This window comes from Anomaloglossus baeobatrachus, chromosome 6, assembly GCF_048569485.1.
Source record: "Anomaloglossus baeobatrachus isolate aAnoBae1 chromosome 6, aAnoBae1.hap1, whole genome shotgun sequence".
NCBI lineage: Eukaryota > Metazoa > Chordata > Amphibia > Anura > Aromobatidae > Anomaloglossus > Anomaloglossus baeobatrachus.
Genome location: NC_134358.1, coordinates 489,798,332 through 489,822,078, shown reverse-complemented (window position 1 = coordinate 489,822,078; position 23,747 = coordinate 489,798,332). Strand labels below are relative to the sequence as shown.

The 23,747-nt window shown below is 48.7% G+C and overlaps 1 protein-coding gene across 1 annotated transcript in view; it reads right to left on the bottom strand.

Moving 5' to 3' along the window:
* DLEC1 (DLEC1 cilia and flagella associated protein) overlaps positions 1–23,747 on the bottom strand; it is a 195,339-nt gene that overhangs the window by 36,473 nt on the left and 135,119 nt on the right. The window contains exons 24-27 of the mRNA XM_075315397.1: positions 23,125–23,249; positions 20,360–20,545; positions 6,755–6,822; positions 5,996–6,147 (exon numbers count right to left, since the gene is read on the bottom strand). Coding sequence (XP_075171512.1) covers positions 5,996–6,147; positions 6,755–6,822; positions 20,360–20,545; positions 23,125–23,249 — 531 coding nt within the window. The remainder of the gene's footprint in view (positions 1–5,995; positions 6,148–6,754; positions 6,823–20,359; positions 20,546–23,124; positions 23,250–23,747) is intronic.

The window sequence follows — 23,747 nt, the reverse complement described above, 5'->3', positions numbered from 1 at the left end:
GTCATGGAGCAACCATTGGAGGCCTCCTCCCACTCTTTTTTGAACTTATCCTCCTTTATTTCAAAGGAGGGGAATAGTTGTACACGAAGACCTCTGGGAATGAGGCCCTTCTGGATGTACCGCTCCATGAATGTCATGTTCCACCAAAGTCTCGTTTTTTGATTTAGCAGCTGTTTAAGTCTGCCAATCAGTTTACCGTTCTCCTCTGTTTCAATATTAAAAACAAGTTCTGGATTCTCACTAAAAACCTGGTTAATTTTAGTCAACCACGCGTCTTCGCGCGCTTTATGGTCCATGTGTCCTGTAAGAGCGGCTGTGAAAAAACACAGAATTACAATTATAAAACAGGATAGGGCACATGTAGACCAATTCCACATTGTATATTGGGGAACCCCTCATAAGACATGAATCAAACCAGAGAACAGAAAGAGGGAGAGAAAATATACCATATGAGATGTTCAAGGAAACACTTCAAACTTGATCAGGTGCAAAAGTCATAAACTGGATCACTGCCTTGGTGTCATTTTATCTGGATCTTTTGCACTGAATAAAGATTGTTTATGACTTTTGCACCTGATCAAGTTTGAAGTGTTTCCTTGAACATCTCATATGGTATATTTTCTCTCCCTCTTTCTGTTCTCTGGTTTGATTCATGTCTTATGAGGGGTTCCCCAATATACAATGTGGAATTGGTCTACATGTGCCCTATCCTGTTTTATAATTGTAATTCTGTGTTTTTTCACAGCCGCTCTTACAGGACACATGGACCATAAAGCGCGCGAAGACGCGTGGTTGACTAAAATTAACCAGGTTTTTAGTGAGAATCCAGAACTTGTTTTTAATATTGAAACAGAGGAGAACGGTAAACTGATTGGCAGACTTAAACAGCTGCTAAATCAAAAAACGAGACTTTGGTGGAACATGACATTCATGGAGCGGTACATCCAGAAGGGCCTCATTCCCAGAGGTCTTCGTGTACAACTATTCCCCTCCTTTGAAATAAAGGAGGATAAGTTCAAAAAAGAGTGGGAGGAGGCCTCCAATGGTTGCTCCATGACTTTCATGAAACTACTTGTGGGTCAGAATGCAAGCACTTTGAAGGAGGTTGAATTGGAGATTGATAGTATCCAAACAAAACTCATTGAGTGCCTCTCTAAAGAGAAACTGGCATCTCTCAATCTGGAATTAGAGAAGGATTTCTCTAAGTGGGAAAAGGAGATTACAAGTATTAAAACTAAAAAATACCAGAGAGATTTCTCAGACTATAAGAATGCAACTGTCTATCGATGGAAGAGAGCCCCGAAAAGAAAGAATAGAAATGTGGGTTCACGCTCTGGTTCCTTCTCATCTATGTCCTCCATAGAAGATGAGACACCCACAGTAAGTGGCCTCAGTGATCAATTTGCGGAGAGACTTGGAATACAAACAAGATCCAAACATCAGGGGGAAAGAAATCCCCAGATGAAAAGGAAATTGACTCCTCCTCAGCCTAAGGATAAAAAAACCAAACAACTTATGGAGGTAATCAATTTATCTAAACACAGTTTAACCAAGATTCAGGTCGATGTTCTGAGTCTGGGTCTTTCTTTTGCCCCTGATGCTAATTTGGATTATTTTACAGTGACTAAAGATCTGCAGCTCTTCGCAAGAAAATTGATCCTGTGCAAACTTCATTCAAAAGACAATACAGATACCCAGGGATTGACACCGGAAGATCTAGAAGTGCTGAAAATTCTGAAGGAGTTTGAGGATGAGTCCACTGGTGGCCCTTCAGGTAAATTCCCCACCTCTATTTTTCCTCGTTCCACTGCGTTTCCGCCTTCCTCCCTTTGTCCGCAGGTTGATATCTTCACCAAGTTGGTTCTAGAGGATCTTCTGAACCTCAAAAAACCAATTGGTGGTCACAACCTCTCCATAAGACAGAAAAAAGCTATTGACGAACTAAAATTGTTGGAGGGGGTTGTGATAAAGCCTGCGGACAAGGGGGGGAAACGTGGTAATTTGGCCCACGGACCTTTATGAACGTGAGGCCTTCAGGCAGTTGCGAGATCGGGAGACCTATAGTCCTCTATATGGTAACCCCATAAAAGGGTTTGAGTCCGAATTAGAGGACATTCTCGGGGTGGCTCTTTCACGTGGTGTCATTACTAAAAAAGTATACGATGGTCTCCACGTCAAATTTCCGGTAACACCCACTTTCTATTTATTACTGAAGATACATAAAAATCCTGTCTGTCCTCCAGGGTGTCCGATTGTCTCTGGCATTGGAGGGCTTTGCGATAACGTTTGTAAGTTTATTGATTTTTATTTACATCCTTTGGTTGAAACGCTGCCCTCCTTTGTCAGGGACACCTCGGACGTCCTGAGAAGGATTGACGGTATCTCACTTGAGAGTGGTGTGTTGCTGGTGACTGTTGACGTGGAGTCCCTGTACTCATGTATTGCGCACTGCGATGGATTGGCCGCCGCAAGGTGTTTTCTTAGGATGAGCAATTGGGATGTCGAGATACAAAATTTAGTCCTGGAGTTGTTGGAATATATACTTACTCACAACTTTTTCCTGTTCAAGGATCGGTTCTTCCTCCAGAAACGCGGCACTGCAATGGGCGCGACGTGCGCCCCGTCATATGCTAACCTCTTTCTCGGGTATTGGGAGAGAGAGGTTCTCGGTGACGGGGCCTGCGCCGCCTCCCCAGTGCAGTGCTGGCTCAGATATATTGATGACATCCTTATTTTCTGGAGGGGAACCGACTATGAACTCCAGGACTTTATCACGTCCCTCAATTGCAGTGATTTAAATATCAGACTTACCTATAAATGGGACCCAATAGAGGTTGATTTCCTGGATATTAAGGTGATGACTTTGCCTGATCGGACTATTCAAACGACAATCTTCAGAAAAGAAACCTCTGTTAACAGTCTTTTGCACGCGTCATCAGCACATCTGCCCTCTACCATTAGAGAGATTTCAACGGGGCAGTTCTTGCGTGCTCGGAGAGTCTGCTCCACGGAACAATCTTTTGAACAGCAGGCACTTGATCTCAAGAATCGGTTTAGGGATAGAGGCTATAGTCTTAGAGACATTAAACGAGGGTATGGTAGGGCCAAAAACACACCTAGAGACCAACTTCTTGTCCACAAAGGAAATAAAAAAGGTTACGATTCTACCATACGTTTTGTGTCAACATATAATAATCAATGGGAGGATATCAGGGGAATATTGCGCAAACACTGGCTTATTTTGATGACTGAGCCAGCATTGAAATTGGCGCTCCCCAGCTATCCAGCATTGACAGCTCGTAAAAATCGTAACCTAAAGGATCACTTGCTGCAGAGCCATTACGCTCCCAAAAATCCTCTTCCCTTCAATATTGGACCACCTCGATGGGGATGTTTCCCTTGTGGAACATGCCTGTCATGTCGTAATATCGTGAGGGCAAAGACCTTTGTGTCGGTGGATGGGAATAGGACTTTTGATATCAGACACTTCATTAGCTGCAGCACAGAATACGTTATTTAAGCAGCCGGATGCGGATGTGGATTAACCTATGTGGGTCTAACATCCAGACAGTTCCGCATCCGGGTGCGTGAGCATGTTAGGGACATTATTGCTGCGGAGGAGGTGTCTGATCTTGAGTCCTTGAAAACCATCCCCCGACACTTTAAAGGTACATCATGCCTGCGACCCCTCTTCCTTGAAAGTAAGAGGGATCGACAAATTAAAATTGGGAATTAGAGGGGGTAACCATAAAAAGGCCTTAGCCAAACTTGAGTGTCGTTGGATTGTCACATTGGGGACAATGACACCCTTTGGACTCAATGAAAAACTATCCTTCGCCCCGTTCCTATAAACCCTAAATGAAGCGTTCATGACCTTGCCCATCTTTCTCTGTTGTCTTTTATGATGTGTGTTTTTTATTTTAATTTTTTATTTCATTTTTTGTTATTAGTGTTTCTACCCATCTTTGAACGAGAGGGATCCTTTGTTTGTTCCATCTTCTCTGTGCCACATACGGATATGGGCCTTCCATTGGTTGATTACATCTTCAATCTGAAACTCCAGGACAGCACTTCTATGACATCTTATTGCTGTCTCTCTGAGGATAAGCATGATGATGCTCTTTCATATGTATATATCTGTGATATCACTACGGAGTGTGATGAACCATAATGGTTATTATATTTACATCTATTCTTCCTGAATATAACATATGGTGGTTAGTGTTTAATCGTCATTGTTTGTTTGTGATCGATCCCCTGATGACTTATCCATATTTCTGCCGCATACCGCTATGTATATTTGCCCTTTTCTGTGCCCTGGATTAAGATGGCCGCGCCCGTGGTGCGCGTGCGCAGTGCGGTCTCCTCCCGAGCCTGTTATGATGACGGCTTCCGGAAGCGGAATGGGCGGGTTCAGTGTGACGACACTGTTGTTACCCGCGTCATTTCCGGGAATTGCCCGATGATTCACGCTCCGGACGAAACCCCGCCTCTGCACGCGAACTTAATGGACGCAGGCATGTCTTTCCTCATTAAGACACATATAAATGGCTCTCTCTCATCACACATCATGTCGCACTGCCCTGAAGAAGATACGAAACGCGTCGGTGTGTGGTGGCGTCCGGTCTGCTGAGGTTTCACCATGAGTAAGTAAACTATGCAATGTATTATATGTCCACATGTGTTTCTTACTGGGAGTTTTTCTCCACATGTGTGAGTTGACTATGCAGTTCCCTCTCATGGTGATTCCTCTGACCTGACTGCCCCTATGTGTGCTCTGGGTTTTTATCTTTCTACCTGGTTCTATATATGACTGTTTGTAATTTCCTGGATCACTGCCTTGGTGTCATTTTATCTGGATCTTTTGCACTGAATAAAGATTGTTTATGACTTTTGCACCTGATCAAGTTTGAAGTGTTTCCTTGAACATCTCATATGGGGTATTTTCTCTCCCTCTTTCTGTTCTCTGGTTTGCTCCATCTGTGATTAGCAGCTTCTGTCTATGAAAATGTACACTGAAAGCCTGGTGTGGGTGGGGGATGCTCCCAGAGCTCTGCTACATGCAAAATCTAAAGTGTTTCACTGTGTCAGAATGGCTGCAGCCAATAATCTAATTGATACATCATTCAACTTAGGGCCTTTTTAGCTACATCATACTGCTCTCAGATGAGGTAGCAAAAACCTGCTGACAGATTCCTTTTATGCCCCTTTCACACGTCAGTGATTCTGGTAAGTTTGTGCTTTTTTTTAAAACGTACCAGAATCACGTACATAAGCAGACCCATTATAATCAATGGGTCTGCTCACACATCAGTGATTTTTCACTGAACGTGTCTCCGTGCAGCATGCACGCGTGGCCGTGATTCTGCACGGAGACAAGTCAGTTTTTTTCTGGCATCACTGATGATCCACGGACCACACTATGGTGTGATCCATGTGTGATCAGTGAAACATGTACCAGAAAATCACGGACATATTAAATATTTTCAACTTACCTTGCCTGCGATTCGCTCTGGAGCCTCCGCTCTCGGCAGTTTCTGCCTGGCTCATGAATATTCATGAGAGCAGGAAAACCCGACCAGGAAGTAGCTGCTGAGAGCGGTGGGCGGATGCTGCAGAGCCAGAGACTTCAGCACCATGGACAGCAGGAACGAAGGCAGGTGAGTAATGTCCATATGCAATCACGGATTGCACATGGACAACCCACGTGTGCCGTGAATCACGGAACACGGAGGGACATGTGTGTGTTTTACATGTCAGAGAAGAACATCTGTGTTTTTCACTGACATGTGAAACGGGCCTTAAGATAATGGGAGCTGTTCTGTAGCACTTGGCAGCAGCAGCTGCTACATATTGAACAGAGCGGTTCAGTTCAATGTTCTAACAAGCTGCAGAGAGAGATGATAATACTTGATCGGTGGGGATGCACAGGATAGTTCATCCATATCAAGTGACCATTGAACCCCTTAAACAAGTTTACCATAAGCTAACATACCGTGCAGACAAGCAGGTCTGAATAATCTCCCCACATATTACTATAAGCAGTCACGTCTATGGAGATTTGCTGGAAAGGCCCAAGAGTTCCAGAACTTGGATGAGCGATGAATGCGGCTCCCCGTCCATCTGATAAAACTGATGTTCTGATATCTGGAGACACAAACAGTCAATCATAATTTATATTAAAAGACAACTGATTTGTGTGAGGTTCCGACACATTATGGCTTTCTTGCTGTATTAGACACTGAGGCACGTGCTTTATAATTGCCCACCTGTTAGGATCTACTCCTGTACTTGGCTAATAGAATGTCTTTTAGGACTATTCTGATGATTTAATGAGTTTTTTCATAATAAATTTGTAATGACCCCTAAGCTCTTGTGTCCTAGCTGACACGGTTTTCCAGGATGGCATCACTGAGTCAGTGGTCTCAAGCATTCTCCGGCCTTCAGTTCTCAACACAACCCTCCACTCTGGACCTGAAGTGACTATATAATTCACATGTATACTCATGCTACCTGGTGCCCTCAGTTTTCTTCCTGCTGCCTAAAGTTCCTTTCTTCCAGCTTCTAAGATGGCCGCTATAGTGACAAGGGGGTGCAATCAACTCTGGGAATAGAAAACCTACAGATTTCCTGTGGCAAAGTACTCAAAATCTCTTATACATTGCTCCTTTGCTAAGCCCTATACCAAATCCATTAGTAACACATGGGTCACGTCTCCAGGAGACGCTGTTACCAAATACTCCTGTTCACTTACCTGCATCTACCTTTTTCGTTACTTCTTTGGTAAACCGAGCAGTCCTCTGTATAAGCAAACATGTTGAACTGCAGGATAAAAAAAGCTTCACATCACATGGCAGCGATTCATTGAAATTTACAGAGTGAACTTTACAGCAGTATCCTGCTCAAAGTAAACACGAGTTGTACATTAACATTACATAATATTAGGCAAAAAAAGAGAATTTTGTTTACTTACCGTAAATTCTTTTTCTTATAGTTCCGTAATGGGAGACCCAGACCATGGGTGTATAGCTTCTGCCTCCGGAGGACACACAAAGTACTACACTAAAAAGTGTAGCCCCTCCCTCCGAGCATATACACCCCCTGGATAACCAAATATAGCCAATTTAGTGCAAAAGCTGAAGGAGAGTAGCCACCCACAAGTAGAGATAGAGCAAGAACCGGAACAACCGGAGCCTCTGTCTACAACAACAGCCGGTGATAACACGCGGAACAAGAAACTGCCAACAGGCAACAGGGAGGGTGCTGGGTCTCCCATTACGGAACTATAAGAAAAAGAATTTACGTTAAGTAAACAAAATTCTCTTTTTCTTCATCGTTCCTATGGGAGACCCAGACCATGGGACGTCTCAAAGCAGTCCATGGGTGGGAATAAACAGAAAACTGAGAAGTAGGCGAAACCTAACTTCACAAATGGGCGACAGCCGCCTGAATGATGCGTCTGCCCAAGCTCGCATCTGCCGAAGCATGAGCATGCACTTGGTAGTGCTTCGAAAAGGTATGCAGACTAGTCCAAGTGGCAGCCTGACAGACCTGCTGAGCCGTAGCCTGGTGCCTGAAAGCCCAAGAGGCACCGACAGCTCTGGTCGAGTGTGCCTTGATCCCCGGCGGGGGAGGCACTTGAGTACACTGGTAGGCATCGGAAATGGCGACCTAATCCAACGAGCTAGGGTCTTAGAAGCCCAGAGGCCCTTACGCCGACCTGTGGTCAGCACAAAAAGAGAGGTGCACCGCCTAAGAGCAGCGGTGCGAGACACATAGATCCGGAGCGCCCGCACCAGATCCAGAGTATGCAACGCTTTTTCAAAGCGATGAACAGGAGCCGGACAAAAGGAAGGCCGGGAAATATCCTGGTTAAGGTGGAAAGGAGAAACCACCTTAGGGAGAAAGTCCGGAGTCGGACGGAGAACCACCTTGTCTTGATGAAAAAACAAAAAAGGTGACTCCGAAGAGAGCGCAGCCAAATCAGAGACTCTCCTGAGGGAAGTTATGGCCACTAGAAAGACCACTTTCTGTGAAAGGCGAGACAAAGAAACCTCCCTAAGTGGCTCAAAAGGGGGTTTCTGCAAAGCCGTGAGGACCAGATTAAGGTCCCAGGGATCCAAAGGCCGCCGGTAAGGCGGAATGATGTGAGATGCGCCCTGCATGAAGGTGCGCACTTGAGCCAGCCGGGCGAGACGCCGCTAGAACAACACTGACAGAGCCGAGACCTGTCCCTTGAGGGAATTGAGGGATAGTCCTAGCTGCAGACCGGACTGTAGAAAGGACAGGAGGGTCGGCAAGGAAAAAGGCCAAGGAGCATGGCCGGAAGAGCGACACCAGGATAGGAAAATTCTCCAGGTCCTGTGATATATTTTGGCCGAGGAAGACTTCCGAGCCCGAGTCATAGTGGAGATGACTTCAGGAGGGATACCAGAAGTCGTCAAGATCCAGGACTCAAGAGCCACGCCGTCAATCTGAGAGCCGCAGAATTCTGGCGGAAAAACGGACCTTGTGAGAGAAGGTCTGGACGGTCCGGGAGATGCCACGGCACCTCTACGGACAGATGGAGCAGGTCTGGGTACCAAGCTCGCCTGGGACAGTCTGGAGCAATAAGGATGACCTAACGGCCCTCCATTCTGATCTTGCGCAGGACTCTGGGCAAGAGAGCTAGAGGGGGAAACACGTAAGACAGACGAAACTGGGACCAATCTTGAACCAGCGCGTCCGCTGCAAAGGCCTGAGAATCGTGGGAGCGAGCCACGTAAACCGGAACCTTGTTGTTGTGCCGGGATGCCATTAGATCCACTTCCGGAGTGCCCCACTTGCGGCATATTGACCGAAACACTGCCGGATGCAGAGCCCACTCGCCGCTGTCCACGGTTTGACGGCTGAGATAATCTGCCTCCCAGTTTTCCACACCTGGGATGTGGACTGCGGATATGGTGGACTTGGAGTCCTCCGTCCACTGAAGGATGCGTTGAACCTCCAACATTGCCAGGCGGCTGCGTGTCCCGCCCTGGTGATTGATGTAGGCAACCGCTGTCGCGTTGTCTGACTGGACTCGAATGTGCTTGCCCGCCAGCAGGTGGTGAAAGGCTAAGAGAGCTAGAAGCACAGCCCTGATTTCCAGCACATTGATCGAGAGGGCTGATTCGGACCGAGTCCAAGTGCCCTGCGCTCTGTGGTGGAGATATACTACTCCCCAGCCGGAGAGACTGGCATCCGTGGTGAGGATCACCCAGGACGGGGCCAGGAAGGAGCGTCCCTGAGACAGAGAGAGGGGCCGAAGCCACCACTGAAGGGAGCCCCTGGTCTGTGGCGACAGAGCCACTAACCTGTGCAAGGAGTAAGTCCGTTTGTCCCAACAGCGGAGAATGTCCAGCTGCAGAGGACGCAGATGGAACTGGGCAAAGGGAACCGCTTCCATTGACGCCACCATCTGACCCAGCACCTGCATTAGGTGCCTGATGGAATGACGGCGAGGCCTCAGCAAAGAGCGCACCGCCAGATGGAGGGACTGCTGTTTGACTAAGGGCAGCTTTACAAGTGCCGGCAAAGTCTCGAACTGCATCCCTAGGTACGTGAGACTCTGGGTCGGAGTCAGAGTGGACTTGGGTAGATTGACAAGCCACCCGAATTGGACTAGAGTGGTGAGAGTGAGCGAGACACTCCGCTGACAGTCTGCACTGGATGACGCCTTGACTAGAAGGTCGTCCAGGTAAGGAATCACTGCCAACCCCTAGAGGTGCAGAACCGCAACCACTGCTGCCATGACCTTGGTGAATACTCGAGGGGCCGTGGCTAACCCAAAGGGGAGAGCCACGAATTGGAAATGTTCCTCTCCGATTGCAAAACGTAGCCAACGCTGGTCTGAAACTGCAATTGGCACATGCAGATAGGCATCTCTGATGTCGATGGATGCTAGGAAATCTCCTTGGGACATTGAGGCAATGACTGATCGCAGAGATTGCATGCGAAAATGCCGCACCTGAACATGCTTGTTGAGAAGCTTGAGATCCAGGATGGGCCGGAAGGAACCGTCCTTTTTGGGGACTAGGAAGAAATTTGAGTAGAAACCTCTGAACCGTTCCCGGGCGGGAACCGGTACAATTACTCCGTTGGCCTGCAAAGATGCCCCGGCCTGAGAGAAGGCGGCGGCCTTGGAGCAGGGGGGAGTTGACAGAAAAAATCTGTTTGGCGGGCTGGAAGAAAATTCTATCCTGTAGCCGTGGGAGATGATATCCCACACCCACTGATCAGAGACGTGTTGAAACCACACGTCGCCAAAGTGGGAGAGCCTGCCACCGACCAAGGACGTTGCTGGTGCGGCCAGATAGTCAAGAGGAGGCTGCCTTAGTGGCAGCCGCTCCTGCGGTCTTCTGAGGACGCGGCTTCGTGCGCCAGTTGGGTTTTTGGTCCTTGGCTGAGTTAGTGGACGAGGCCGAGGGCTTAGAGGACGACCAGTTGGAGGAACGAAAGGAATGAAACCTCGACTGGTTCCTGCCCTGGACAGGTTTCCTGGTTTTAGTTTGTGGCAAGGAAGTACTCTTCCCGCCGGTAGCTTCCTTAATTATTTCATCCATTTGTTCACCGAACAGCCTGGACCCAGCTAATGGGAGCCCAGCAAGGTACTTCTTTGAAGAAGCGTCTGCCTTCCACTGTCGAAGCCACAAGATCCTGCGGATAGCGAGGGAATTAGCCGAAGCCACCGCAGTGCGGTGAGAAGCCTCCAGCATGGCAGACATGGCATAGGATGAAAAGGCTGAAGCCTGGGAAGTTAAGGCAACCATTTCGGGCATAGAGTCCCTGGTGAGGGAATGCATCTCCTCTAGAGAAGCAGAGATGGCTTTGAGGGCCCACACTGCTGCAAAAGATGGGGAGAACGAGGCCCCTGCTGCCTCATACACAGATTTGGCCAGAAGGTCAACCTGGCAGTCAGTGGAATCCTTAAGTGAGGTGCCATCAGCCACTGATACAACTGTCCGGGCTGAAAGTCTAGACACCGGAGGGTCTACCTTTGGTGAATGAGCCCACTCCTTGACCACCTCTGGTGGAAAGGGAAAACGGTCATCAGAACCACGCTTTGGGAAGCGTTTGTCAGGACAGGCCCTAGGCTTGGTCACAGTGGCCTGAAAACTGGAGTGGTTAAAGAACACACTCTTTGCTCTCTTAGGCAAGGTAAACTGGTGCTTTTCTGCCAGAGAGGGTTGCTCCTCTGATACTGGCGGATTGAGGTCCAGTACAGAATTAATGGACGCAATCAAATCACTAACATCTGCGTCACCCACGGACAGATCAATGGGGCACATGAAGGTAGCGTCCGAGCCCCCAGTAAAGGCATCCTCCTCGTCCTGCGAGTCAGCTCGTGAATCAGAGCCACGGGACGAGGAAGGAGAGGGGCCCCTGCATCTCCTTTTCGGAGGACGGGGTCTGGGACCAGATGAAGGATCCTCTGAGAGCTCTGCTGATCGAGCCGTAGCAGCAGAGGCGCCCTGGGAAGGGGGCTGATGCATGCTCAGCAGAGTCCGGGACAACTCTCCCATGGAGTCGGCAAAAGACTGGGAGATAGACTTAGAGAAAGATTCTACCCAAGCCGGGAGTTCAGCCACCGGAGCCGGAGCAGCCGGAGGGACCACTGGGGGTGAGACTCCAGGCTGAGGCACCACCATGTTAGAGCAGGCATCACAATGTGGATATGTGCTCGGTTCAGGCAGTACGAGCTTACATGCAGTGCATATTGAGTACAGCCTTGCAGCCTTGCTCCTTGTGTGAGACATGCTGCTGAAGTGGGGGCTCTGAGCCAGAATGACCCCCAGAGAGTATATAAGCAGGTCCACAACCGGAGGTTGTGGCTTACCCGACCGTTTGTGTGCCCTCCAGATCCCACAGCCCGGACCCCCAGGGAGATGCTGCAGCCAGCGCCGATCGCTGTGAGAACGCTGATAAAATGGCACCGGAGCGAGGAGAGGGGGCGGGGCCTACTCTAAGAGCGGGATCCGGAGGGCCAAGGAGATATACAGGGGAGGGAATATTTCCTCAGAGAGGAGTGTCCCTTCCCGGTGCCGAACGGCCGCTGGGCGGAGCCGCACTGTCCCTCTGCATGATTGGCATGCAGGGGCAGTGAAAACGAAACTAGGCCTCAGGCGAAGCCGGGGCCTAAATTTAACGATGCGGCCGGCGAGCAGGCACCATCGGCGCGGTTCTCAGGTGAAAACCAGAGAACCGGCCGGAAATGTCACAATAGATACACAGCACACTCTCCCCAACAATAAAGTACAAGGGACCCCCCTATAATAACGTCTCAGATACTTAGCTTGTGAGACGCAGGGCCAGGTCCCTGAGGGATGAGTGCTCCGTCCGGCAGGATCCTGAAAGGGCTGCGGATGGAGAACGGTCTCCTGCAAGGCAGGGAGAACCGTGCTGGCTCCCACTTCAAGCCAGAGCCCGAGGGATGGTGAAGGAGCGCGGCATGTAAGGCTCCAGCCCTGAAATCAACTTTAACAACACCGCCGACACAGTGGGGTGAGAAGGGACATGCCGGGAGTCCAGGCTTGGACCCGCTTTTCTTCAAACTGTTTCCAAAAATCAAATTATCAGATGAGAATGCATGTGTGGATGTGTGCCTCCTGAACACAAAGCATTGAACTGGCTATATTTGGTTATCCAGGGGGTGTATATGCTCGGAGGGAGGGGCTACACTTTTTAGTGTAGTACTTTGTGTGTCCTCCGGAGGCAGAAGCTATACACCCATGGTCTGGGTCTCCCATAGGAACGATGAAGAAAGTAAATCGTAAACTTGATTTAGATCATGGTTGACGGATCCAGATTGGTAGACAATTTAATGTGTAGAGGACACACTAACCGGATGGATGATCGCCATGACATCAACATGCCAAAATCTTTAGTTTGTCTGGTAATAACAATGTCAGAAGTGTCTGGGAGCAGCTTGTCTCTTTCTTCCTCATGGGATAAACATGCATAGTCTGACAAATATTTTTATAAGGAGATTTGGGAAACCAGCGGTCTGCTAAAAAGGCATTGGACTATAATTCAGTGACGCTTAACTCCCAAGACGTTGGCAGCAGCAATCAGGTAAATTAGAACTTGCCCATCTGTGTTCCCCCCTAAAAGGCTGTCAATGGTCTTAAGCAGGCTTTACACGCTACGACATCGCTAGCAATTGCTAGCGATATCCAGCGTGTAAGCACCCGCCCCCGTCGTTCATGTAATATCGTGTGATCGCTGCCGCAGTGAACATTATCACTACGGCAGCGTCACGCGCACTTGCCTGGTCGGTGTCGTCGCTGTAACTGCTGAACAATCCCTCCCTCAAGGGGGAGGGACGTTCGGCATCACAGTGACATCACTGCGACGTCACTAAGAGGAGGGGCGGAGATGAGCGGGACGTAACATCCCGCCCACCTCCTTCCTTCCGCATTGTGGCCGGCGGCAGGTAAGGAGACGTTCCTCGCTCCTGAGGTGTCACACGCAGCGATGTGTGCTGCCGCAGGAGCGACAAACAACATCAATAATCAACCATTACCGATTTTTGGTTTTGGTACGACCTTTCCATGGTGAACGATTTTCACCATTTTTGAGGTCGCTTAAGGTCGCTGGTAAGTGTCACACGTTGCGATATCGTTAATGACGCCGGATGTGCGTCACTAACAACGTGACCCCGACGATAAAACATTAATGATATCGTAGCGTGTAAAGCCCCCTTTAGACATTATATAGCTTGTAGATCAAGCCTAATTTGGTACTTGCCACTGCTAAAAATCTGAAATGGATTATTTCAAATAAAAATAATATTATAGTATCATACAAACGTAGATATTCCTGACTTATATTTACGCTGAAGCTAAACCTCAACTTTGGCTGGAACACCGGTGCATGACCAAGGATCACTGTTTGCCACTGCTGAGTGCAAGTGAATGAAGGTACCATGAAAAGCAAGTCACAAAGAATCCCCCTGGTTCTGACTTTTTATAACTTGCTTGCTGTGGTGCCTTGCAGGTGGCAATGCGAACCCATTCACTAGCATTATGCTATGATGAAGCAGCAGCATATAGAAAATTTTCTATGTTGTGGCCAAAGTTGCTTCACAGTCCCATCCTTAAAGGGTTTGTGTCAAGATCTGAAGTTATAACCCTTCTGTAGGATAGAGGACAACTTCCTCTTTGCTGGGGCTCCAAAAGCTGGGACCTCCCCGATTCTAAGGATTTGACCCATAAGATTAGGGGAGCGGAGGTGCACATGCTTCCCCTCTGCTCCATTCAGATGGGTGCCTCATTTTCAGGACAGGTGATGGTCCTCGCGGTTGGATCCCCAAATAGTCAGGAAGTTATCCTGTACCCTATGGTAAGGGATAACTTCACTTCTTGGTACAAACCCTGCAAAAAGTGTATAAAATTAGTACAGAGAACAAAGGCTGAAAACACCAAAAAAGAGAATTTTGTTTACTTACCGTAAATTCTTTTTCTTATAGTTCCGACATGGGAGACCCAGACCATGGGTGTATAGCTTCTGCCTCCGGAGGACACACAAAGTACTACACTAAAAAGTGTAGCTCCTCCCTCCGAGCATATACACCCCCTGGAAGACCACATTTAGCCAGTTTAGTGCAAAAGCTGAAGGAGGACATCCACCCACAAGTAGAGATAGAGTAAAACCCGGAATAACCGGAACCTCTGTCTATAACAACAGCCGGTGAAAACACACGGAACAAGAACTGCCAACAGGCAACAGGGAGGGTGCTGGGTCTCCCATGTCGGAACTATAAGAAAAAGAATTTACGGTAAGTAAACAAAATTCTCTTTTTCTTCATCGTTCCTTATGGGAGACCCAGACCATGGGACGTCTCAAAGCAGTCCATGGGTGGGAATAAACAGAAAACTGAGAAGTAGGCAAAACCTAACTTCACAAATGGGCGACAGCCGCCTGAAGGATGCGTCTGCCCAAGCTCGCATCTGCCGAAGCATGAGCATGCACTTGGTAGTGCTTCGAAAAGGTGTGCAGACTAGACCAAGTGGCAGCCTGACAGACCTGATGAGCCGTAGCCTGGTGCCTGAAAGCCCAAGAGGCACAGACAACTCTGGTCAAGTGCGCCTTAATCCCCGGCGGGGGAGGCACCTGAGAACATCGGTAGGCATCGGATATGGCCGACCTAATCCAACGAGCTAGGGTCGGTTTAGAAGCCGAGAGACCCTTGCGCTGACCTGTGGTCAGCACAAAAAGAGAGGTGCACCGCCTAAGAGCAGCGGTGCGTGACACATAGATCCGGAGCGCCCGCACCAAATCTAAAGTATGCAACGCTTTCTCAAAGCAATGCACAGGGGCCGGACAAAGGGAAGGCAATGAAATGTCCTGGTTAAGGTGGAAAGGAGACACCACCTTAGGGAGAAAGTCCGGAGTCGGACGGAGGACCACCTTGTTTTGATGAAAAACCAAAAAGGGTGACTCCGAAGAGAGCGCAGCCAAATCAGAGACTCTCCTAAGAGAAGTTATGGCCACCAGAAAGACCACTTTCTGTGAAAGTCGAAACAAAGAAACCTCCCTAAGAGGCTCAAAGGGGGGTTTCTGTAAGGCCGTGAGGACCAGATCAAGGTCCCAGGGATCCAGAGGCCGCCGGTAAGGCGGAATGATGTGAGATGCGCCCTGCATGAAGGTGCGCACCTGGGCCAGTCGGGCGATACGCCGCTGGAACAACACTGACAGAGCCGAGACCTGTCCCTTGAGGGAATTGAGGGATAGTCCTAGCTGCAGACCGGACTGTAGAAAGGACAGGATGGTCGGCAAGGAAAACGGCCAAGGAGCATGGCCGGAAGAGCGACACCAGGACAGGAAAATTCTCCAAGTCCTGTGGTAAATCCTGGCCGAGGAAGACTTCCGAGCCTGAGTCATCGTGGAGATGACCTCGGAAGGAATGCCTGAAGCCGTCAGGATCCAGGACTCAAGAGCCACGCCGTCAATCTGAGAGCCGCAGAATTCTGGCGGAAAAACGGACCTTGTGAGAGAAGGTCTGGGCGGTCCGGGAGATGCCACGGCACCTCTACGGACAGACGGAGCAGGTCTGGGTACCAAGCTCGCCTGGGCCTTTCTGGAGCAATGATTATGACCCGACGGCCCTCCATTCTGATCTTGCGCAGGACTCTGGGCAAGAGAACTAGAGGGGGAAAGACGTAGGCCAGACGGAACTGGGACCAATCCTGAACCAGCGCGTTCGCCGCCAAGGCCTGAGGATCGTGGGAGCGAGCCACGTAAACCGGGACCTTGTTGTTGTGCCGGGATGCCATTAGATCCACTTCCGGAGTGCCCCACTGCGGCAGATTGACCGGAACACTGCCGGATGCAGAGCCCACTCGCCGCTGTCCACGGTTTGACGGCTGAGATAATCTGCCTCCCAGTTTTCTACTGGGATGTGGACTGCGGATATGGTGGACTTGGAGTCCTCCGTCCACTGAAGGATACGTTGAACTTCCAACATTTCTAGGCGGCTGCGAGTCCCGCCCTGGTGATTGATGTAGGCAACTGCTGTTGCGTTGTCTGACTGGACTCGAATGTGCTTGCCCGCCAACAGGTGGTGAAAGGCTACGAGAGCTAGAAGCACAGCTCTGATTTCCAGCACATTGATCGAGAGGGCTCATTCGGACGGAGTCCAAGTGCCCTGTGCTCGGTGGAGGAGAAAAACTGCTCCCCAGCCGGATAGACTGGCATCCGTGGTGAGAATCACCCAGGACGGGGCCAGAAAGGAGCGTCCCTGGGACAGAGAGAGGGGCCGAAGCCACCACTGAAGAGAGCTCCTGGTCTGTGGCGACAGAGCCACTAGCCTGTGCAAGGAAGAGGTCCGCTTGTCCCAACAGCGGAGAATGTCCAGCTGCAGGGGACGCAGATGGAACTGGGCAAAGGGAACCGCTTCCATTGACGCCACCATCTGACCCAGCACCTGCATGAGGTGCCTGATGGAATGACGGCGGGGCTTCAACAGAGAGTGCACCGCCAGATGAAGGGACTGCTGTTTGACTAAGGGCAGCTTCACAAGTGCCGGCAGAGTCTCGAATTGCATCCCTAGTTACGTAAGTTTCTGGGTCGGGGTCAGAGTGGACTTGGGCAGATTGACAAGTCACCCGAATTGAACAAGCGTGGCAAGAGTGAGCGAGACACTCCGCTGACAGTCTGCACTGGATGAAGCCTTGACTAGAAGGTCGTCCAGGTAAGGAATCACTGCCAACCCCTGGAGGTGCAGAACCGCAACCACTGATGCCATGACCTTGGTGAATACACGAGGGGCCGTGGCTAACCCGAAGGGGAGAGCCACGAATTGGAAATGTTCCTCTCCGATTGCAAAACGTAGCCAACGCTGGTGTGAAACTGCAATTGGCACATGCAGATAGGCATCTCTGATGTCGATGGATGCTAGAAAATCTCCTTGGGTCATTGAGGCAATGACCGATCGCAGAGATTCCATGCGAAAGTGCCGCACCTGAACATGCTTGTTGAGAAGCTTGAGATCCAGGATGGGCCGGAAGGAACCGTCCTTCTTGGGGACTAGGAAGAGGTTTGAGTAGAAACCTCTGAACCGTTCCCGGGCGGGAACCGGTACAATTACTCCGTTGGCCTGCAAGGATGCCACGGCCTGAGAGAAGGCGGCGGCCTTGGAGCAGGGGGGAGTGGACAGAAAAAATCTGTTTGGCGGGCTGGAAGAGAATTCTATCCTGTAGCCGTGGGAGATGATATCCCGCATCCACTGATCGGAGACGTGTTGGAACCACACGTCGCCAAAGTGGGAGAGCCTGCCACCGACCAAGGACGTTGCTGGCGCAGCCAGATAGTCAAGAGGAGGCTGCCTTAGTGGCAGCGGCTCCTCCGCTCTTCTGAGGACGCGGCTTCGTGCGGCAGCTGGGTTTTCGATCCTTGGCCGAGTTAGTGGACGAGGCTGAGGGCTTAGAGGAAGACCAGTTAGAGGAACGAAAGGAACGAAACCTCGACTGGTTCCTGCCCTGGACAGGTTTCCTGGTTTTAGTTTGTGGCAAGGAAGTACTCTTCCCGCCAGTAGCCTCCTTAATAATTTCATCCAGTTGTTCACCGAACAGCCGGGATCCAGCAAAGGGGAGCCCAGCCAGGTACTTCTTGGAAGAAGCGTCTGCTTTCCACTCTCGAAGCCACAAGATCCTGCGGATCGCGAGGGAATTAGCGGAAGCCACCGCCGTGCGGTGAGAAGCCTCCAGAATGGCAAACATGGCGTAGGATGAAAAGGCCGAAGCCTGGGAGGGTAAGGCAACCATTTCGGGCATAGAGTCCCTGGTGAGGGAATGCATCTCCTCCAGAGGAGCAGACGGCCTTAAGAGCCCACACTGCTGCAAAAGATGGGGAGAACGAGGCCCCAGCCGCCTCATATACAGATTTGGCCAGAAGGTCAACCTGGCGGTCAGTGGGATCCTTAAGTGAGGTGCCATCGGCCACAGATACACTGTCCGGGCTGAGATTCTAGACACCGGAGGATCTACCTTTGGTGAATGAGCCCACTCCTTGACCACCTCTGGTGGAAAGGGAAAACGGTCATCAGAACTACGCTTTGAGAAGCGTTTGTCAGGACAGGCCCTGGGCTTGGTCACAGTGGCCTCAAAACTGGAGTGGTTAAAAAACATACTCCTTGCTCTCTTAGGTGAGGTAAACTGGTGTTTTTCTACCAGAGAGGCTTGTTCCTCTGACACTGGTGGATTGAGGTCCAGTACGGAATTAATGGACGCAATCAAGTCACTAACATCCGCATCACCTTCAGATAGATCAATGGGGTACATAGAGGTAGCGTCCGAGCCCACAGTAAAGGCATCCTCCTCGCCATGCAATTGAATCAGAGCCGTGGGACGAGGAAGGAGAAGAGTCCCTGCGTCTCCGTTTAGGAGGACGGGGTCCGGAAACAGATGAAAAATCCTCTGTGAGCTCTGCAGGGCGAGTCGGAGCAGCAGAGGCGCCCTGAGAAGGGGGCTGATGCATGGTCAGCAGAGTCCGGGACAGCTGTCTCATGGAGTTGGCAAAGGACTGGGAGATAGCTTTTAGAAAACAATGCTACCCAAGCCGGGGGTTCAGCCACTGGGGCTGGAGCAGCCGGAGGGACCCCTGGGGAGACTCCAGGCTGAGGCACCACCATGTTAGAGCAGGCATCACAATGTGGATATGTGCTCGGTTCAGGCAGTATGAGTTTACATGCAGTGCATATAGGGTACAGCCTTGCTGCCTTGCTCCTAGTGTGAGACATGCTGCTGAGGTGGAGGTTCTGCAGTAAAGAACACACTCCTTCAGAATGACTCTGTGCAAGAAAGTCCACAACCAGAGGTTGTGGCTTACCGGACCGACTTGTGTGCCCTCCGGATTCCACAGCTTGGACCCCCAGACAGATGCAGAGCTGCAGCAGCCAGCGCCGATCAGTGTGTAAACGCTGATAAAATGGCGCCGGAGTTAGGAGGGGGGGGCGGGGTTTAGACCAAGAGCGGGAACCGGAGGGCCAAGGAGAAATACAGGGGAGGGAAACATCTCCTCAGAGAGGAGTGTCCTCCCCTATGCTGAGCGGCCGGTGGGCGGCGCCGCACTGTCCCTCTGCATGACTGACATGCAGGGGCAGTGAAAACGAAAGTAGGCCGCAGCCGAAGCCGGGGCCTAAATTTCTCCATGCGGCCGACGAGCAGGCACCCTCGGCGCGGTTCTCAGGAAAAAAACAGAGAACCGGCCGGAAATCACAGCAAAGTTATATAACACACTCTCCCCACAATAAATGTACAAGGGACCCTTCAATAACGTCTCAATACTTAGCTTATGAGACGCAGGGCCAGGTCCCTGAGGGGTGAGCGCTCCGTCCGGCAGGGTCCTGAAAGGGCTGCGGATGGAGACCGGTCTCCTGCAAAGCAGAGAGAACCGTGATGGCTCCCACTTCAAGCCAGAGCCCGAGGAATGGTGAAGGAGCACGGCATGTAAGGCTCCAGCCTTGTAAATCAACCTTAACAGCACCGCCGACACAGTGGGGTGAGAAGGGACATGCCGGGGGTCCAGCTTGGACCCGCTTTTCTTCCAACTCTTTGAAATCAAAAATTAAAAATCAAAAATCAGATGAGAATGCATGTGTGTGTGACCTCCTGAACACAAAGCATTGAACTGGCTAAATGTGGTCTTCCAGGGGGTGTATATGCTCGGAGGGAGGAGCTACACTTTTTAGTGTAGTACTTTGTGTGTCCTCCGGAGGCAGAAGCTATACACCCATGGTCTGGGTCTCCCATAAGGAACGATGAAGAAAAGCCAATTTACTTCTTGTAAATCTTTGCACTCTGTAATTTATAAAAATGTATGACTTGTTCATATGACTCACTTAGAGCTCCCCGATGTTTGTGGGGTATGGCAACCACTGAAATAAGAGATGTGTAGTGAAAATGGTGCAGATATTCCAGAATGATTTGTTATAGTCAATGTCTGTTTAACTGTACTCTGCAAAGAAACGTCTGATCCAAAGTCAAGAAGAAGCTCTTCAGCGTTTGATGGAAGTAATTCATGTAAGCTGCAATAGATATAGAAAATATTAGAAAACAGCTGTAATAACAAGGGACTTATCATGTCAGGAGGATCTCCCGGTGTATAGCTCTGATAGGTACCACTGTAAAGGCATACAACAGCATCTATATCCCTTCACAAATTTGGATCTTAGCGGAGTTGTTCTCTACTGGATAACCCTTCCTTAAATGCTAAAGTTCCCCAGGTAAAATAAAAGAAATACCCCCCACACCAGTGCTGTTCTAATAATGTCGGCACTGTGCTATCCAGTGACCAAGTGACATTATGTCTTATATTGCTGCAGTCAACCAGCCGTAGCTGATGGGCTGCAGCCTTTTCAGTTATGTCAAATAGAAGTGTGAATGCTGCGGTCGATTAGCAGCAGCTAGTTGGCTGCAGCAGTCACACGACATAACAATGCAACGTGATCACCAGGAAACAGAGTGTCAACATAGCTGGAACAGCGCTGGTCCAGGAGGTAAGATTATGTTTGTTTGTCTGTTTTTATATTTTACCCTGGGGTACTATAGCATTTAAGATGCTTTTAACAATACTTCTGTCCTGTTGCAGAATGTGTAAAGGAGGGTATGCTCCTGCTGCAACCAGATGATTTAATGCCATAAACAGGACTATATGGGGCAGGATATGGGGCATGGTTGATGTTCTTGGACATACAGTTAGGTCCAGAAATATTTGGACAGTGACACAATTTTCGCGAGTTGGGCTCTGCATGCCACCATATTGGATTTGAAATGAAACCTCTACAACAGAATTCAAGTGCAGATTGTAACGTTTAATTTGAAGGTTTGAACAAAAATATCTGATAGAAATTGTAGGAATTGTACACATTTCTTTACAAACACTCCACATTTTAGGAGGTCAAAAGTAATTGGACAAATAAACCAAACCCAAAAAAAATAATTTTATTTTCAATATTTTGTTGCGAATCCTTTGGAGGCAATCACTGCCTTAAGTCTGGAACCCATGGACATCACCAAACGCTGGGTTTCCTCCTTCTTAATGCTTTGCCAGGCCTTTACAGCCGCAGCCTTCAGGTCTTGCTTGTTTGTGGGTCTTTCTGTCTTAAGTCTGGATTTGAGCAAGTGAAATGCATGCTCAATTGGGTTAAGATCTGGTGATTGACTTGGCCATTGCAGAATGTTCCACTTTTTTGCACTCATGAACTCCTGGGTAGCTTTGGCTGTATGCTTGGGGTCATTGTCCATCTGTACTATGAAGCGCCGTCCGATCAACTTTGCGGCATTTGGCTGAATCTGGCCTGAAAGTATATCCCGGTACACTTCAGAATTCATCCGGCTACTCTTGTCTGCTGTTATGTCATCAATAAACACAAGTGACCCAGTGCCATTGAAAGCCATGCATGCCCATGCCATCACGTTGCCTCCACCATGTTTTACAGAGGATGTGGTGTGCCTTGGATCATGTGCCGTTCCCTTTCTTCTCCAAACTTTTTTCTTCCCATCATTCTGGTACAGGTTGATCTTTGTCTCATCTGTCCATAGAATACTTTTCCAGAACTGAGCTGGCTTCATGAGGTGTTTTTCAGCAAATTTAACTCTGGCCTGTCTATTTTTGGAATTGATGAATGGTTTGCATCTAGATGTGAACCCTTTGTATTTACTTTCATGGAGTCTTCTCTTTACTGTTGACTTAGAGACAGATACACCTACTTCACTGAGAGTGTTCTGGACTTCAGTTGATGTTGTGAACGGGTTCTTCTTCACCAAAGAAAGTATGCGGCGATCATCCACCACTGTTGTCATCCGTGGACGCCCAGGCCTTTTTGAGTTCCCAAGCTCACCAGTCAATTCCTTTTTTCTCAGAATGCACCCGACTGTTGATTTTGCTACTCCAAGCATGTCTGCTATCTCTCTGATGGATTTTTTTTTTTTTTTTCAGCCTCAGGATGTTCTGCTTCACCTCAATTGAGAGTTCCTTAGACCGCATGTTGTCTGGTCACAGCAACAGCTTCCAAATGCAAAACCACACACCTGTAATCAACCCCAGACCTTTTAACTACTTCATTGATTACAGGTTAACGAGGGAGACGCCTTCAGAGTTAATTGCAGCCCTTAGAGTCCCTTGTCCAATTACTTTTGGTCCCTTGAAAAAGAGGAGGCTATGCATTACAGAGCTATGATTCCTAAACCCTTTCTCCGATTTGGATGTGAAAACTCTCATATTGCAGCTGGGAGTGTGCACTTTCAGCCCATATTATATATATATAATTGTATTTCTGAACATGTTTTTGTAAACAGCTAAAATAACAAAACTTGTGTCACTGTCCAAATATTTCTGGACCTAACTGTATATTGAAGATTTATTTTATATTTATTATATAGTTCCGATTGTAAAATTTATACAAAATGCAATCATATGAAAAGGCTTGTTAAAAAGCCACTTTTGACTTTTAGGATTACTACTTCCAATAGGTGGCGCTAGAGTTTGTCTCCTTCCTCCCGGAGAGACAATTTGAATATTAGATTTAGTAAGCCATGATAATGTATGACATTTCTGCAAGTTACAGGTGCTTCACATTGGTATTTCACCAGTATATAATCTTACCTATCTTTTGAAGCCGATAAGGAGTAGCTGACATGAAGACCTTTAGCTTTTGCTTTGATATTTAAAACCAAAGGTTCCTTCATGTCCTCAACCAGACAACATAAAGTCAGGTCATTTATTTCTTCCTGAACACAAAGATAAGTAAAGGCGGTTAGCGAAAAACACACCTAAGGAATGTTCTCACTTCTGATAACACCTCTCCTGCCGAGATGGCGCACACCCCAACAAGCGTTTCGCCGGACTGCCTACATCTGGGGGTTATACTTTCATATTTACCCTCTTTGTATTTTCACAGAATATGAGTCCTCATGGCCAGGACTCCAGTTCCCCTGTACAGATATTGTATCCCTACTTAGTTACTCTGGGATGATTGTGATAATTACAGATATTTTGTTACTTGATTCTTACAGATAAATTAGCATACATGGCTTTTTTTCACTGATTAATTGTCTCTTTGGTATATTTACATTTGTATGACTCTTGATATCTTGATATACATGATATATACAGTATATATATATCTCAAACAGCCTTCTCCTCCCCTACCAGGGTTTGATGCCTATAGCAGTACATGAGCCATATTTTTAATCATCTCTTGGTATGTGTTAAAGATTATACATTTT